This window comes from Limanda limanda, chromosome 22 (assembly GCF_963576545.1).
Source record: "Limanda limanda chromosome 22, fLimLim1.1, whole genome shotgun sequence".
NCBI lineage: Eukaryota > Metazoa > Chordata > Actinopteri > Pleuronectiformes > Pleuronectidae > Limanda > Limanda limanda.
In genome coordinates, this window is record NC_083657.1 from 6,044,173 (window position 1) to 6,063,552 (window position 19,380).

The window sequence follows — 19,380 nt, forward strand, 5'->3', positions numbered from 1 at the left end:
GTGCTCGTACATTGGGAGTCACTGAGATGGCCCGTGGCTGTGGAGGCCAGCGGAGGGAGTGTTGATAATAAGGTGAAGAGCCGCTCCAAGGAGTTGTGATATCTGCTATCAACCCTCAGGCCGGGAAACCAGACACCTTTTTATAGGACTAATCCCTCATCCCCCTCTCCTCTCTTTCCTCCCACACTGCTGTAAGTGTGTGTAAATGCAAATCCATACACACACAGTCAGTTATGAGTTTTCACGTTCACACAGAGAGGTGTGTCACACTGCGAAAATGACCCACCCAGAGTGACAGATGTGTGAAAAACACATTAACATTACGCGCTTACAGCCTTCTTGAGATTACAAGCATATTTTAAGTGCACTGTAAAAAATATAAAAAGGGTTTTGCTTTGATTGAAGAAGAGATAATGAAGAGGAGGTGCCTGCTTTTTGTTTTTTAACACCAAATAAATGTAATTTGTTGAATTAGAGTTAGAGTTGACAGAAGGAGCATCTGCTTAAGAGCACAGTAATAAATTAAAATATCAAAAATAAATCATGGTGCAGTAGTTGATGATAGTGATGCCACTTTTGCATTACATACATGTGAAAGACCCATTTTTGAACGCGAGTCTACAATCTGTCCCTGGCCACATTTGTGCATTAACACACTGCCTGCCAGTTGACCCTGGAGGTCAGCCCCCTCACCCTTGACCTTGAGCATACAAATGATGGCGTCTGTGTGGTTGGGTTTCAGTCTCCTGGGAATCCCCCGGCGCTACGAGAGGATAGATGCGTGTGTGTGCGCACGTCTGTCTGTCTGTCTGCAATCTAGACATCACATGAAAGGTGTCACACCCTAACATTCACACTGCATCGATTGTTTGTAAGTGAAAGAACTATATTTCCAGTTGCTCGACAGTTTTTTGGTTTTACTCCTCAGCTCCGTCGCGTACACAGATTGTCATCTTAGTCTCATAAGCATTTCCTGTTTGCTCACATATTTTGTAATCTAATATAGATTGTATTTCGCAGACAGATTTATGGGGTTACTGAAGCCCAGTGTGCATTAAAGGTCCCATATTCTTCAAGCAACACAGAAAAGCTCAGGTAACTGCATTTAGTTTAGAGTTTTACTGGCCCCTTGTCTGTTTTCATTGGCCCTTTAGCCCAAAAAAAGATATTAACTTTAATTTTGTCTCCATCATTTAGTCATTAAAGGGCCCCTGTATTGAAAGATTTGTAATAAAAAGACATTTCAACCATTCCCTTCCACTGTAGGACGTTAGGGAAATGTTTATATAATTGGAAGAGTACTGTACATTACATTGTAGAGGTGCTATTATCCGGTGTTTTCCATTATTTAGGCTAGACTAGGCTAGACTATTTACAATTCTCATAATAACACAGTTGGATTCGGGGTGACGTGACACCGAACTTAAATTTACCTTTGACGTGCCACATTAGTGATATATTAAGATCCTGTGCCCACTGTATTCTTAAAGGAAAATGACTGTCCTGCCATAAAGAACATTTTTTTTTAATGCATATAGCATTTTATTACACTTGTCAGAGGTTTTGTCAGCTTTACCTTGAAAAAACGGCAGCAGGACCTATAGTTTTTATGGCACAGTTGTTATTTTTCAGTGGCTCCATCATTTCCTGCACAATATCTCTCAGTATCCTTTTTATTGTTTTTTATAGGGTTTGGTATTTATGATACTGTCTATTGAGCGGTATTGTGGTACAAATACAGAAGCTTTGCATTGTTGTCAGATTTACCAAGTACCTCCTTTAAACAATTTGGTTGTGTTTCTCTCTGTTTCTGGTGCATTGTTTGTCGATGGTGAAGTAAGCGTTCTTTGTGCTTCTCTTCTCCACAGTTATCACTCTCCATAGGGTTAAGATGTGGGCAAGTTTAATATAGCCCTGCATTGTAAGATAGTTAACACCACCATCACCTGCTCTTCTCCTGCCTCAGTATTTCCTACCAAGGATCGACATTTAACGTAGCTCATGGAGTGTTTGCCGTATTGATCTGATAATCAATGTGACCATATTTGTGGAAGTTATGGGGGGTTTCTTCCTTCAAAATCCAAACCGGGCGGTCATCAATTCTACCAGATCTATTTCCTCTCCCCCTATGCCACACAGTCTACTCGTTTTTAATAAACATAAATCCTGTTATGTTAATTTGTGCGCATAGGCAGCAGCACTGAAATTAATCAAATAAAATGCTAGTTATCAACATTGAGTCCGGAGTAAAGTCGGCTCCCTTCTTCTATCACATGAGAGAAGCTCAGAACGTGGCGTTAAAGCTCCCGTTTGACAATATTTGACCCTAAAGGGAACCAGATAACATTAACGAGGCAGTCGGTGAACTTTGCCCGTGGGCGGCGGCCCCCTGAAGGAAACCCTTCTGATCGGCAGCACATCCCACCAGAGCCATGCTGCCTGCAGCGGAATCTAATGTTAAAGATTAACACAAACACTCCTCAGATACTGAGCCAACACTTCTTTTCCAGTGAATCGTCTGGTGTAAACAGAAACACCCACGTCATGAGTTTATTTATTTTAATGGCACCTGAAGAGTACACGCTGCAGTTAGAAGAAAAGTCACTAAGCGGAGTATTTTTGTGTTTACAATTTGTTCCTGGTTGACCGTTGAAATAAGTTATCATTGCATTTCAAATATATTATTTAAACTAGTTATATCACACGTTTGAAAATATAAACATAAACCAATCATCTGAAGAAATCGAATCGTGTATTTATAGAGTTCAACCCAGCAGTACATGAGTTAGCCCGTCGCGCCGAAGTTTCAGGAAACTTTACTTTGCTTCAGTTCGATGTGTTGGGGATGTATCACTCATGTTCCTCGAGTTCCCGAGCAACAGAGCAAAAAAAACAAATATGTGTTTGTGCACTTTGCATTAGAACGTGTGTCTTTTCAGTCTGAGGACATGTCAGGGTGTTTATTTCTGTGTCCTCAGAGTCTTCGGGTGTTGATGCGTGTTTCTGTACCTCAGCGCCGTTTGGACTGTCAGTCCCAGCTGTCAAATGCTTCGCTGTATGAACGGCAGGCTGGGTTTGCGATCCCTCAATCAACCCCCCCCTGTCGCGTGTGCATGTGTTGACGTGCCTTACATGTGTTGGTGTGTTAGCAAGTGGAAGTGGGTGGTCGAGGCTCTATTAATAGCAGCCGGCACCCTCCCTGTCACCATTCCCAGTCATATGTCATCGTACGTGTCAGAGAATGATGACAGAACCCAACCTGTTCCCAGTCACGCTCTATCCAGAAGTTTCATTTATTCAATAACCTGTGTATCATCACACTGCAGATGTTCCTGTGCAGCACCTGAGAAATAAGGTGGTGCTGGAGCCCAAATGTGCGACCACATAAATAAAGAAGGAGATGAAACATCCTTTTTTAATATTTTAAACATAAATCCGAACAAGACAAGCTACTGTGTAATAACCTGAATATCTACTTTTGTGTCTGGTTTTGAAAAGGATTTGTTTTGTCTTCAATTTGTTTAAGAAAACGCCGGTTTGAATTACTCGTATTTAGTTTACGTGTCCAAATTGCTTGATTTAATCCAAACAACCGTCCACAATTAATCAGAATTAATACGATTTCAATGTAAAATGGATAAATACAATTTTTATCTGAAGAGATGGAGACAAAATATTTGGAGAGTCTTTGATTGAAAAATTATATATTGTAAACATGGTGTCTGTTCAGATAAATCAGGCACAGTTTTTTATTATATTTTATTTTTTGCATTATCGATCCATTGATTGTCGTTGTCACGTTGCTGGCTGGCTCACATGAGAACCTAACTGCTGCCTAGACTTACCCAGAAGAGATCAAATCGAGACGTTCGGCCTAAATAAGGTGCTGAAGAGCCTCATGCTCATCGATCCTGATGACGTGAAGGTAAAAAGCTTCTTCAACTCCTTCTTGTTCTTGCCGTGCCTCAATGTCAGTCAGCTCTGGTTCAGATTTGACAAATCGCTTTTCTTTTCTTTTTTTTTCACTCTGCAGGAGATGCTCACTATGAGTGTTTGCGGTTGCGTGTGTGTTTCTGTGAAAAAGCCCGAGGGGAGGTTTGGTGTGGAGTTTCACTCTGTCTTCGACTCGGATCTGCTGTTGGTTAGAGGTGTTGGGTTTTAATTAGCTACCACAAAAAAAAAAGATGTGATATATCTGTCACCCCTCTGGCTGCTGTTGTGTTCAGCCTTTGAGAAATTAAAGTGGAAATGGGAGTTTTCAAGGAATTAAGGATGTAAAATTTGTCATTTAAATCTGATTATATAATGGGAATGATTCGTAATAATTCCAATCATACCTTCGTGCTGGCTCATTGTGTGAAAGGCCACACCCGTACCAATGAAACACATCTCCTGTATTACAATAATAATCAATACGTCTCAGTCATAACATTTACTGCTCACTTTCTAACAACAACATTACCAGCATTTTATTTCCTTCTCTTAATGTTGGTGTTGGCAGGCTGATGGAGGTTTTATCAGTTTTCCCATGGCTCTCAGGCTACAGTTTTGTTCCAAACCACAGTGGGAACAATTCGACTTGCGAACGTAATCCGCCATTTGTGAAAGAATAAGCCGTCAATCTTGGTTTGCAGAGTCGCATCAGAATGGAAATGTAAAGGCTCTAATCCTCTCGCACTGGAGGATGTTTCCGTCGCTGTCTCAGACTGACGTGCACTGAGGGGAAGCAAACAGGTGACACTTCTCCCTCTCCCACTTTTAAAACTTTGAGCTAGTAGTTAACTCACTTTGTAGTTGTGTGAGTCGAAAAGTTGTCAAATAAGTAGACCATGCAAGGAAATATGCTTCTGCCAGCACTAGCATGTAATACTAAATACTAGGGATGGGGGAAAAAATCGATTCAGTTACAAATCGCGATTCTTGTGAATGACGATTTTAAATCGATATGCTGCCTCCCAAATCGATTTTTAAAAAAATGTGTTTTTTAAAACATATTTATTGGTTTATACCGGGGGGGATATATCGGGGGAGCAACATCACCCCAGAGCATGTTGACCAGCTCTTGTTTTTGCACAAGAATCTAAACATACCCAAGCACTAGCTTTGCATCGGCTACATGCAAACAACAATAGCCTACTTTTTGTTTATTTCAAAGTTTATATTTTAAGTAAACTTTTATTCATTCTATTTAATTTATCTTTTATTTATTGTTTAAAAGTAGCCTAAGTGGCTTACATTTCTTAATCTGTCAGTTTGTGTGCAGTTGACTATACAGTCTATACAAGGGGCTATACAATAATAGGGCACATTTTTATTTATTTTCTCTATTGGCTGCCCGGCAGTCATTAAGTTAATGTTGATATTTGAAATAAAACTGGTAAAGCTCTAAGTGAATTTGACTGTGTTGTATTTGAAGGAATGATTCAACATTTCTCCATGGTCCAGTATTTAAAAAAAAAAAAATAACCAAAAGAAATCCCAGGAAATCATAATATCGAATCGCAATACTTACAGAATCGCAATACCCACAGAAATCGCAATACATATCGTATCGCCACATAAGTATCGTGATTGTATCGTATCGGGAGGTCCCTGCCGATTCCCGTCCCTACTAAATACTGACTTCAGGCTGCTAGTTTAAAATCTTTCTGTCTAGTTATGTTCACCCTGCAGAGACGATTACTGCTCTGCCTTTTTATACATTGTGAAAAATATAACTACAACCTAATGAGATACCTGAAAGAGCTGCATTCGAGAATTCAAAGCAAATGTGTGGATGTGTTGTTGACGTTTCTGTCGCTAAACCTAGACAAACCCCGCCCCCCCCCCCCCCCCCCCCCCCCCGCCTCGTGAGCACACGTCTCACACTGACAACCTCCTGCTGCTTTGTACACGCGTGAAAAGGAAACTCCAGACTGGAACCAGCAAATGTTTGAAATTGTTGTATTAAAAATCACTTGATACAGATTTTTGTTTTGTTGATTACCGTATTAGTTGACTAATCGTTGCCGCTAAATTCATAATCAATAATGAACTAAATCAAAGAGCAATAATCTTGAATTTGTCTGATTTGTATCAGTGTGGTGCTACTGCCTCAACTTTACTTATCCTGGTTTAGCAGGCAGTCCTTTAAACAATATTCTCATTTGTTTGATTTTGTGTTAGTGGCAGATCGGCTACACAACAGCAGCTACATCACACCTGTGTAGACAGACAGTGACGTCACCCTGGCTTCCCAGTGAAAGCACAGTCACTGGGAAGTCAGGATATCCTCTTCCACCGCTCACGTGGTAAACAAAACAACTGTTTGTCCCATCTTGAACCAGCCCACTGGCCTTGGCACACTTTTAATTGCTGCACACCCTTAGTAGCCGTGCCAGGGTAGTAACCTAACAGCGAGTTGGCTTAGCTGTTTAATTGGCTGATCCGGTTGATTGCCAAAGTTACAACGAGCCTCATTACAGGGTTCGTAAAGAGACATTAAAGAATTGGGAGAAGTGTGAGAAGTTAGTTTGAAAAGTCCACACAACAGAAGTTTGGATTTGTGCAGGAGTAGCTGGTTCAGCTCTCGCTCTCTGGAGGACTCGGAGAACACTGGAGCACAAAGTTCACAGTATTAATGACAATCATATGTTCTGCAACAAAAATGTGGTCATTTCACTCAGGACCAAGAGAAAAGAACGATCCCTCCTCTTATGAGGATGATGGAGAGGAAATGATGTGTGTCCGCATGCAAGTTGTGTTTATACAAAACAACTGGCTTACCCATTAAATAGTACTGAACTTTAAAGGGGTAATAACAAACAATCATCAATGGAAAACATTACTTCCATGTTCTCCTTTTTTGTTTTTATGGGTTTAGTGGCTGAAATTCTGTCTGTTCAACAGTTTTTCCATCATGAGATACATGAGAAACCTGAAAATAATGCAGCTGTATGCATATATCAGATTATATTACCAGATGTGTCAGATTATGTTTCTTGTTTATTAGGGTTGTCCGGAAAAAGAAGTGAAGTATAGAGGCCAATATAATGTTTTTCTTAATTCGCAATTATTCCTAAATTGAGGTTATCAAACAAATGGCAAAGACATTTAATGTAATGAAGGCTTTTGAATGTAATGAAGTACATAACAGCCTTGAAATGCATATGAAGGGAACTACACCATCACCATTGTCTGTCTGTGCTGCTCCACCTGTTGAAAGTGATAAGTGAGCCCTGTTGAGAGGTTAATGCACTCATAGCCCCTCTTGTCATCCGTCTTATTATAGTGAGTCCCATATTGTTTGTTTTCTCGCCGCAGTGTCTCTCACCCTCATTGTGTCTGGCGGAATAAGTGATAGTAAGCGGGAGGTGAGGAGGAGGCAAAGGAAGGAAGGAGAGAGGGAGGAAGGGAGGGAAGGGAGAGTAGTCATAACGGATGGAGAGCAAATCAGACGCAACTTTTGAGCGTCACACAGAGCTTCCTTTTCCTCTATTGACCCCTGGCCTGCACTGAGACTGTCTGTGTGCACCAGAGGCCAGAACAAGGTCAGTAGTAGGCAGTTGTCTGTGCTTCAGTACACGTCATAGGGCACATGGAAGCAAAATAGATTAACACAAACACATATATGAGGCCTAAAATGCCAAAAACACATTTTAAAACATCTTTTCAACCAAAAGTACCTGGAACTTCAAGTCCTAGGAACTGTGATCTTTCCCGTTATAGGTCACAGGTTAGCTTTTTGTTAACCTTCAGTCATTTAATCATTGTAATATTGAAACAGCACTCATTTTCTTTGAATCTGAACCAAAGTCTGAAAAATCTTGACCTTTTAACAAACTCGTGCCGTGAAAAGGTGGAACTTCACTGTAGCTGAGCCCCGAAAAACTGCTGACGCAACAGCCGACGTGTCTTTCCTCTGCATCTACCTGTTGTGGTTTCCTCTGGTTGGTCTCCTGTTCCTGCCGTGTGCGTCTCGAGTGTGTTTCATGTGAGCTCCGGGAGGTGATGACACACGTGGACTGTGGTTTTTCACAGAACTTGTAAAGAAACCCCCAGACCACCAATTCTGTCTACTCTGCTGCGCTACTTTCCATGTATTTTAGATTTTTTTTTTTTTTTGCAAGCGTGCACGATTTATGCACCTGAGTGGCTTCTGCTTGGATTTGCTCTGGTTTAAAAACAGCTGGCGAACGCTACCTGGACTGATTCATGTTTCTCGTGTGGAGACGTGTCTTCTCGTGCCCGTTTCCATTTCCCTTTTCTCTCCGTACCAACGCTAAATCCTCGCACTTCATCCCTCTGTTTATCCCATCCTCCCTCTTTCCACAACAGACCATCCATTTCTCCTCGCCTCACCTTGCCCTCGCCCTAGCCTTCAATCTCACCCTGCACTTTCCACCGCAGTATCCCTTCCTCCATCGCTCCTTGTTTGCAGTGAAGGGGGGGCGGGCGGGCGGGGGTGAGGGAGTGAGATTTAGAAGGGGAAGAAAGAAGAGAGCAGTCTGGAATCCATTAGCCAGTTGAGGCATCAGTGTTTCACTGTGGGAACCTTATTGATTGCCCTCCTTTCTAATTATTCCACCTCCACTCCTTCTTTACAGATCTTGCGCCAGTCATGTTTCATTCCCTCTTTCTTTCCCTTCCTTTTTTTGTATTTTTAGCTATTTTCATCCCTCCTTTTTGTGTTTTTGCGTCCTGCTTTTTTTTTTGTTTTGGTTTCACACTCTACCGGCCAAAGCCCCTAATCAACTGTGTGACAGACAGGTTATTGATTGCATGTTAGGAGGTATTGACGTACTTATCTGCAGTATGTGTGGCTACCGGAGGAAAAACCTGACTTACTCACCTTCACCCTCCCTGAACACACACACACACACACACACACACACACACACACACACACACACACACACACACACACACACACACACACACACACACACACACACACACACACACACACACACTCCTATACAATCACCTCTCTGTGCTGCAGACATGTCCATACTAATTACACCAGCCATGTGCCACTAGCTGAGTGTTGCTGCAGTGGAGTGATGCACAAAAAATTAAAAGGTGTCAAAGTGTTATGTGGTTTAAGGGGTTGACTTTTATATATCGTGATATTTGAAAAGCTTGTAACTCTGAATTCTGTTAGTTAAAATCCTTGGTATTGTTTTAAATACAAACCTATGTGAAGGGTGTGATTGATTAGAACGTATCGACCGAAATACTAGGCGAACAGAAAGGAACAAGAGGAAAGAAAAAATGAAAACACATCAGACATCTCTTTTGATGAGTTGTCTAACAAGTACAAATTAAAGGAAAATTGCTCAACATGATTACTGGGCATTTTTCGAGGCAATTTTTGTTCCATTCACAATTCTACTTAGATTCTCTTTGTCATGATTTGATTCATAATCGATTCTCAACTCGACAACGATGATGAAAATAAACGGCACAGTCTTGCAGTCTCTTACTCTGGTGCCAGGACGTGTATGTTTTAACAAACCATTGATTCGTGTTTTCTCTATATCCACTAGTTTTTCAAAATGAAACATCGCTGGCTGTGAAACTAACTGGTCTTGATGAAAATGAAAAATGGCAGAGACCCTGTGTCACACAATTTGACAGCTGCAGTATGAACAGTGTTATTCAGAGAAAAGGTTCGACTGACATGTAGGAAATTTGATATTTGACTAGAAGCCTCAACAACCAGATCTTGAAAATGAGCAAATCATCCACAGTTACAGATACATGACAAAAATCCTCCCATGGTTTTTAATTTCAAAACACGTATAGAGTGTCAGACCCGCTCTGCATCCGGCAGCTTTGCAAACACTTTGAACACGAGATGCATTTCCTGTGTGTGTGTGTGTGTGTCTGTATCTTGTTTGTTGTGTACACCAGGGGCGAGCAACCGCGGGTTAAGTAAAGAGTTGAGTCATTAGTGTGCAAAGTGTCGTGCTTCAATCGTGGACGGAAGACAAATGTTGTTAACGTCCTGTCTGTTAATATTTAACAATTAACAGACTTGTGTAAACAAACTGAAATGAGGAAAATAAAAAGTTCTGTCCTGTCATTTTACTCGACTCTGCCCTTGTTGCACCCGCGGGGTTGTGTTGTTATTGCGTTGTGTTTGCTTGTCTGTTTGTCGACAGGATTACGCAAAAAGTGATACACTGATTTCCATGAAATTGTGTGTAAGGCTGAGGCATGACCCGAGGATGAACCCTTTTTAAATATTGGAGAGGATCTGATTATTTTTCTTTGACATTGCGCAATTGTGTGTTAGCCTTGGACGGAGGTTCGCCCTCTCCAAGTCTTCTAGATAGATTCTAGATATTTTTTCTGGACCTCACTGTGGCTTTTAATACAAGTTTAAACTAGTTTTGCTGTTGCCCAAGGTTTTTCACCTCCCATTGATGTGCCGATAGCCACGTCGGGCCTCACATCTTTGAGAATACAGAAGCATTTGTAAAAACCTAGATAACCAAGATAATCATGCGTAGTAAACCGCCGAGCACGCTGGTGAATCTCTGTGTGCTCAACACATCCAAGCCTCAGAGTCGGGTTCATGTGGTTCACATGTGCTGCCTGAAATCTAATAGTAATACTGACTCCTGTGTTTGAAATTTGAAACAAGAGAAGCTTTTCCTTTTCACGCACAACTTGTTTTGACACGCCATTGGTAGTAATTAATCCGAATAAAGTTCAGTGTGTGTGCTCCTGCTTTAACCTGCCTGCGGCCATGAAAACAAGAAAATACACATCCTGTCACTTGCCTCCGTCGGCGCACACACTGCCGCTACACACTATCAAGGCCACAGTGTGGGCAGATGCATGTGTGTGTGTGTGTGCAGCGTTGAGTAATGCAGTGTTTACCTTGTGTGTGTTTGTGGTTGATAACCAGCCCACTCATGTTTTCTTCTCACTCTGTGTCTTTGGCAGGAAGTTCGGGGAGCGCCCTCAGCCACAGCGCCTAACAAGGTGAGTGTATGCACACAACATAAGCCTCCCTTAAGACCTTGTGTGTTGTCATAGTGGTGTTTGTATGTGAACTTGTGTGTAACGTTGATCTGGAGACAGTAATTCAAGAGGAACACATCTCGCCTACTAAATAAATAAGTTGAGTGTGAAAGCGCTCACTTCAAAAGCAGCTGGAAATACCAGGGTGCAAAGGATTAACTCCTGTGTGCTTAAAAAATATTTGGTTCATATTAACAACACCATTGTGTTATTTAAGATAATCAGGTTGATAACTATGACATAAATCACCCACCAGTCCCACTGTATGTTTAATTTTGCATTGACATAAAACCCACTTGGTTCATTTTTGTGAATCAGTGTGAACCACCTGGGCCCATCGAATAAAAACAATCTCCATTTGTCAAATACTTGTTGTCACTACTTAGTCTGAAGCTGCACAGTTATACAGTGAAAGAAGAGGCCAATCACAATCACATGACCATCAAGGGGTGGTAAAAATGTTATGGATGTTTTGAAGATCCAGTAATCTGTCAGTCAATACACACACCAATCACAAAGTATCACTCGAGGCCAATGTTGGTACACGGCAGTTCTGATTCTGCCCCTGTCTGTTTGTCAGCAGGATTATCCAAGTTTACTTAATGGATTTCCACAGAACGAGATGTGACTCAGGCCTAGAAGGAACTTATTAAATATTGTCAGGGATCCAGACAAAGGGCAGGATTTGTTAACACTTTTGTTGTTGTCATTTACACTGATTTCCCAGAGAGTTATTTATGGATCATGATTAAAGAATCTGGCAAATGATGAGAGCGTGCAATGTGGATCTTGCAGATTTAAATGTGGTTTCTTCTTCTGCAATGGAGATTATGTTTTTCCTGATCTGCATTGTTCTGTTGGCTTAGCTATATGCTTGATTGAGTTTAAGTTGCCTCACTGAGTGACATACTAGTTAGACCAGGTGAGAATGACAGGCTGCATTTTATTGCAACAGCATTGGCATGTGTGGTTTTCAGGCCTGCTCATCCTTTCTTATACCTCTGGACTGCTGCTCTCTGTTGAACCCCTACATGTTACATCATGTTTGTTATGCTGTTGTTTCTTTATAAGTTGGATCTCTGTAGCTTTTCCCTCCACACACTCCTTCTGAGGCGTACTTTTAACAAACCAATGTCTCCCAGTTGTTTGTAGAGAATCAAGCCAGAAAGGCAATAATTCAACCCCAAGGACTCACTGTCTAAACCTGCCCTCTGCGTGCACTCACTGTCTGTTGTGTGTTGTGTTGTGTTCAGCGTGGCTCGGATTAGCCAGGCTGTACGTTTTTGATTATTCTGTTATTGTTCTTATGTTTGTTCCAAGTCGTTTGCAGCAAAGTTTGGGTGAACAGAGTTTGGATGGACGTTGTGGCTTGCTGCTGGAGGTTTGTGTGATTGTTTGTTGTCGTGGGGTAAAAGGGTACATGCACTTGTTTCCTAGTGTGTGTGTGAGAGTGTGTGAGTCAGTGTGCATATGCTCGTCTTGTGCCTGTGTCACTCAGCGGGGAAAATGAGGGGTTGCATACTTTCTGGAATAGCCGAGCTTGGTTTCGGAAAGAAGGGGCCCCAGCACCTTTTGATGTGTGTGTGTCCCCCCCCCCCTTCATTCATGTGCTGCCAGTCCGCTGGCTTGCCCTGGTCCCTCCGTTTGTCTGATGGTTTCGATGGCCAGAAATATGACAGACACACAACATCTCTTTTACCCGGGAGCCGAAACACACAACTCCACCAGTGTGTGTGTGTCTTTGTACCGTTTTGTTTTTTTGTTTCCTCGTCTATATGAATGTACCACAGGGTCCTCGTGCTCTCACACCCACTTTGCCCCCCCTCACCCCCCTTCCTGCAGCAACAACAGCCCCGTGGTTTTCTTGTCAGGCAGCAGCACAGACAGCTAAAACAGTGCACCGTCCTGCAGGGGCTTTTTAAGGCAGCTCAAGCTCCGGGTCCTGCAGGGCCGCCCTGTCAGGAAGGCTACTCGACTGGAAATACAATACGTGACACACACACACGCACTGGAAATGAGCGCACGCAGACGCGCACTCACGCACACACACGTCCCCGATTCAGACAGATACACAAACCGACACAACACAAGAGCATGCAGCCGGGATAAGCTGCCTCCTCAGTGAGGGGAGACGCCCCTTCAAGGGCTCCTTTTCCCAGCTCTGCAGAATCACATGGAAACGCTCAATAGGAGCCGTTCTTTTTATTTATTACTTATCTGCCTGTTTGTCAAAAACTCTTAACTTCACACTGAGATAAAACCCCACTGACAATTGGATTGGCTCGGGCTATTTGTTCTGTCTGAAATCGCATGTGTGCATTTCATTTGTTTTGTTCCTAAATGATTTTCTTTGTGCGTTTTTTCCCTCCGATCTTATTGATTAAAAAAATAAAGATTCAATCTCAAAATCAGCTTAATCTGACATTAAGGTTTCACGGTATTAAAAACATTTGTGTTTCGCCCTCCTCATTCTCTAATGCTTCAGTTAACCACTGTTACAGAACTAGCCTTTGTGTTTGTACTGGTTTTCACTATTAAAATATCAGATCTGGACTCGTTGCTGCAAGACGCCGTTGTTTAGAGAGAACCTTGTTTGTACGGCTCACAGGGGACGTCTAAAGGTCAAACGTGTAGCGTGCACTCGTCTGTTGGTCACTTCTGAGGGAAGCAGCATGAAGAAGCAGCTTGTGGACGTCTCAGCGCCGGCCCCGACGCCACGGATGTGTGTAATCTACCTTTTGTGATGCATACGGGCGCACGCTAATTGCAGTCTGATCATCTTAATTGAGCTATTTCAGCGTACACGTGTGTATTAGCATGCCTCGCCACTGTGTGTGTGTGTCTGTGTGTGTGTATGTGTGTGTGTGTATGTGTGTGTGTGTGTTTGTCCACGGGGGGTCTTGTGAGGGTCCCTCTCTGCTGTAGACGCTGTGGCAGATGTACAGGACAGATGCCCATCTGCTCCACTGCATCTGTAGCCTGGCTTAACTCGGCCCCTCCCCTCTGTCTCTCTCACACTCACACACACACACACACACACACACACACACACACACACACACACTAACACACTCACACTCACACACACCCTCGACCCCCGTGGTGCCTGCTGTTGAATACGTCTCTCTTTGTAAATCTGTCTGGCACATTTTTGTCTCACTTCTCACTCATTTCCGTTTTTTTTGTGTGTGTGTATCTCTCACTCTCTTTCCCTCCTTCAGTCCACATCTCTGTCACCCCTTCTTCTTCTTCTCTTTTTGTTTTCACTTACGCTCATTAACTTACTTTCTCTTTTGTCTAAACACATCTGAGCAAAACTGAAACCTGCCACTTATGAAGTTCTTATATTATTCGATTGTTGTTTTGGTTGTTGTCGGCGATGTTGTCAGTGCGGTTGTGGTTCTTTGCTCCTTGGCAGTGCTGCTGATTCAGTTCCTTTTCTCGCTTATTACCAGCGTGTTGGTATATGTGGCCTGAGTATGTGTGCATGTGACTTGTCAGCTAAATGTAACAAGCAAGGTAAACAGCCGCCACCGACAAATCAGCTTCGAGTGCTAGATTCTTTATTTTGCTCCGATGCACATTTCTTTAAAGTTATTCTTTTATATTTTGTTATATGCATCTTTCTATTCTTTCTTATGCTTATGCGTGTCTGAAGTTGTCGGCTCGTGTCTGCCGGCAGAGGAAGTTGGGCCGTGCGCTGGTCACTGTCTCTCTCACTTCTCCTTCCTGTCTTCAGTTTTCAGGAAGAGACCTAATCTCTGTCTGAGTGTGTGCATGTGTGTGTGCGTGTGTGTGTGTGTTTCAGTGTGTAGGAGATGGGTGATTAGTCAGACGTCCCTGTTCTACCCTTCGCTGTCACTGATCTCCGCCTGTATCACGAGTTTCCGGTGTCATTCGGCGTGTCGTTGTCATTAAGTCTCGTTTCGGTAGTTGTTGTTCCCCTCTTTAAATCTTGATTGCCCTTATTTTCGTTTTATCTATTAGATCTATTTTCGGGCAAAGCGGGTTTCGGAAGTTCATTATAATAAGGTCAATAGTCAGAATATTGGTGCCCATGTGAAGAGAGTCTGCATATACATTTTGAGTCGATGAGTTCAACGCTCATTGCCATGATTTTTGTGGCTGCAGAATTGCATCAGATGGATTTTTGTCTTATTCGTTTTGTGCATCATTTTATTCACATTCCCCTAAAATCCAGCCTGACACATTTATTATTTTTGTAAACCTTGTGTTACCCACCAGAATTTAATATGAAATCGTGTGGGTTGGAACAATGCTTGGCTCCACAACACAACAACAAAGAATTTTAAAGATGGACCCACCACTGGGTTTATGTGATTCACTGGTCTGATCATGAACATATGTGGGCACCGGCTTGGTTATCGATGCCGAGGTTATTTTTTTACTGAACCATGACGTGAATGTCAATGATTCAGAGGATATTGCACATGACAATACATAGAAGAGCCAGTTGTGGGTGAGAGCTTAACCCTGTGTGTCCCGACAGAGAATGGGCATTTCTCACACTCGGCAGCAGAGGAGTGGTTGAAACTGATCAACCACAAGACAAAACCTCACCAACACCACCGTGAGATCCTGGTGTCGCAAAGAAACTGTCGTGTGTGGCAACGTGTTTGAAATTTCACCCAGAATCTAGACGTGAATCTAAGATTACAGAGGCTTGAAGCTGATTCAGCTGTTTTGCTTTTTCGAGGGTAAATCCTTATAATAGGGAATTGGCAGCAGTTAGGGACGGGAATCGGCAGGGACCTCCCGATACTATCACGATACTTATGTGGCGATACGATATGTATTGCGATTTCTGTGGGTATTGCAATTCTGTAAGTATTGCGATTCGATATTACGATTTCCTGGGATTTCTTTTGGTTATTTTTTTTTTTTTTAAATACTGGACCATGGAAAAATGTTGAATCATTCCTTCAAATACAACACAGTCAAATTCACTTGGAGCTTTACCAGTTTTATTTCAAATATTAACATTAACGTAATGACTGCCGGGCAGCCAATAGAGAAAATAAATAAAAATGTGCCGTATTGTTGTATAACCCCTGTCAACTGCACACAAACTGACAGATTAAGACATGTTTGCCACTTAGGCTACTTTTAAACAATAAATAAAAGGTAAATTAAATAGAATGAATAAAAGTTTACTTAAAATATAAACTTTGAAATAAACAAAAAGTAGGCTATTGTTGTTTGCATGTAGGCGATGCAAAGCTAGTGCTTGGGTATGTTTAGATTCTTGTGCAAAAACAAGAGCTGGTCAACATGCTCTGGGGTGATGTTGCTCCCCCGATATATCCCCCCCCCCCCCTTTTTTTTTTAAATCGATTTGGGAGGCAGCATATCGATTTATAATCGTCATTCACAAGAATCGCGATTTGTAACTCAATCGATTTTTCCCCCCATCCCTAGCAGCAGTTTGGTAACATTGTGGATTTTTTTGCACAGTAACTCCATCGATGTGTCCTGTTGGTTAAAGGAGCTGCAGCAGGGGGACAGTCTGAGGAAAAGTGTTTTCTTAACCTCAAACCTTTCAAAACATTCTTGTAATTCCTTTGCTAATGTGAGTTTATCAACCACGAGCCACGAATAAGAAAGTTTGTTTATCTACGTGCGTGTGCTGGTTTATCTGTGATGTCAGCCTTCCTGTAAGACCAGGTCACAGTCACTGTCAGAGGTGACCAGTGACATGTAACCTCCAGGCCTCACATCAGCACATCTAGACTCTGTGTGTGTGTGTGTGTGTGTGTGTGTGTGTGTGTGTGTGTGTGTGTGTGTGTGTGTGTGTGTGTGTGTGTGTGTGTGTGTGTGTGTGTGTGTGTGTGTGTGTGTGTGTGTGTGTGTGTGTGTGTGTGTGTGTGTGTGTGTGTGTGTGTGTGTTTGTGTGTTTGTGTGTTTGTTCTCCACACAATTAATCAGAGCAATGAGCTCAGGACATCTCCCCGGGCTTCGGTGAGCGAGTGCCTGAGGAAGACTCTGGTGACTGTATCATTCACCCGAAGCCCCAGAGGAAGGTGATGTCACTTGAACAGAAGAGAAACAAGTGACTTCCACATAAAAACTCTCAGAAACCGTTTTAATCAAACCGCTCCCGTGGAACGTGTTTGGCAGAAGTCGAGCACGTCTCTCTTTCCTTGTGTTGTTGGTGTATAATTTTCTCCATGTGCTAGTGACTCGGTATCCGATTGCACCGGATCTCTTCAACGGCCTTGAATGTTTGGAATCTGGCGTCCGTCGGCCCCGGCACGCTCACCTCCAGCTGCTGGCGATCAGCGAGACAGGAACACAGTGAATGAGCAGCAGCGTGATGTGGCGCTGCGGTGACACTGAGATATTCAGAAAGATAATTGTCTCACCTAGAGTCTCCCTCTCTCTGCCTTCCTCCTCCACTGTAACCCCCCCTCTCACACACACACACACACACACACACACACACACACACACACACACACACACACACACACACACACACACACACACACACAGCAAGGGGGCCCCTTACTTTTCATAACAAAAGGCCCTGTCCAAAGCAAGTGTGCGGTGCAGTATTCCAGAGTGGAAAGCTGTGTGTGTGTGTGTCTGTGTGTGTGTGTGTGTGTGTGTGTGTGTGTGTGTGTGTGTGTGTGTGTGTGTGTGTGTGTGTGTGTGTGTGTGTGTGTGTGTGTGTGTGTGTGTGTGTGTGTGTGTGTGTGTGTGTGTGTGTGTGTGTGTGTGTGTGTGTGTGTGTGTGTGTGTGTGTGTGTGTGTGTGTGTGTGTGTGTGTGTGTGAGTGGTACGCCCTCCAAGCCCCTCGCGTGTCAGGTGTCACTGACATCTGTGCGCGTGTGTGTGGGTGTGTGTCTTTTGTCTGTGTGTGCACTTGGCCCGGAGATTGTGTTAATGTCGACGATGCGTCTTAATTTCTGCATCCAAACCCCTGACCTCTGACCTCCTTGTGCTTTTCACCTCTGCGTAAACTCCGCCGCTCCAACAAATATTGAAACCGCTCCTCGGCTGTTTCGTGTGAAGTGTGGGGGGGAAGTGTGGGGGGGGGGGGTTTGGCGGAGTTGACAGAAGTAATCGGAGCTCGGACGTTGCAACACTTTGACACAGGACGAGGAATCTTTGCTGGTGAGCTCAGCTCTGTTGTTTAGTTTTTTTTTTGTGTGTTTTTCAGTTCTGGTTTTTCCTTCTCTCCCTCCCCCCCAGTCCCTTCTCCTTCTCTGCCTGTTCTTTTCTTTTTCTTTGCCTCCCCCCCTTCTCCTTGCTCCTCACTGTCCCTCCGAGCCAGTCATGAACAGTTCAGCCCACCCGTCCCCCCCCGCCCGTCCCACCTCACATGGACGCAGCTGGGGGAGAACAGATCTTTTTGGCGCTGAGGCTCTGCAGAGGTCACCGCGAGTTGTATCTGCACGAGTGTTTTTTAACCTTCTCATTCTATACTTCACACTTTTTATTTTTTATCCGCCTACACTGAACACTTCCCCCCAGAGGTTTCGACACCTCCACATGTCACCTCACCTCCTCTGCTCCATCACATAATGATGACCTGTTAATGAACTTCCTTCTCTGTCTCTCTCTCTCTCTCTTGTTATCTATCTTCCAGAGAAGCAATGAGGAATTACCTGAAGGAGCGAGGCGACCAAACTGTCATGATCCTGCACGCCAAAGTTGCACAGAAATCCTACGGCAACGAGAAAAGGTGAGTTGAGCACATGGCAGCGGCTTCTCTGCAATTCACATCTGTTTATCTAGGTTTCCTCAGACTCTGATAATCCAGGGTTTCTCTGGGCTCTTAAAATGCTATAGTCCCTGTGTAAGAAGCTGCTGGAGAGATCTGGTTTGTCATAAAGAAATTCCCCTCACGGCCTATAAGCAACTCTGTCCTTCCCTGTGACCTGTGGATATGCTAATATGGCTCCGCCCTTGCTCCAAGCCCCCCTCTCCTCTCAGAGCTCACCTTCAGCCTTTTCCAGCTGCTAAGCCCCACCCACAAGTTGACAGGACCTGTTTCAGTTTGAATCAGTCGAGCGTTGTTGTTTTTTTAACAGACTTGCATTTTGTCACTGCAGCGTTAGTCACACCCACGCAAATGCCGAAGTGAATATCGCAGGTCAAAGTGAAGCCACAAAAATAAAGTCTTTGGAGATATTAACGTGTCCTCGTTTTATCTCTTTTATGGATGGATGCATTTTGAGCGAAATTAGCAGTCGGCGCCAACGCTGAGTATGACTACAAGTCTCCATGTGTTGTAGTTCTTTCTTAACGCTACAGATATTAAGACGCTATAATAAAACTACAAACAGGACTAGTGTGCAGCTGAGCCGACAAACACCTCAGTCAGAATTTGTCCCGGTGAGA

At 43.3% G+C, this 19,380-nt stretch overlaps 1 protein-coding gene across 1 annotated transcript in view; it reads left to right on the forward strand.

Moving 5' to 3' along the window:
* The window catches only part of rbpjb (recombination signal binding protein for immunoglobulin kappa J region b), a 44,605-nt gene that overhangs the window by 14,991 nt on the left and 10,234 nt on the right, over nt 1-19,380 (forward strand). The window contains exons 2-3 of the mRNA XM_061095771.1: nt 10,936-10,974; nt 18,626-18,721. Coding sequence (XP_060951754.1) covers nt 10,936-10,974; nt 18,626-18,721 — 135 coding nt within the window. The remainder of the gene's footprint in view (nt 1-10,935; nt 10,975-18,625; nt 18,722-19,380) is intronic.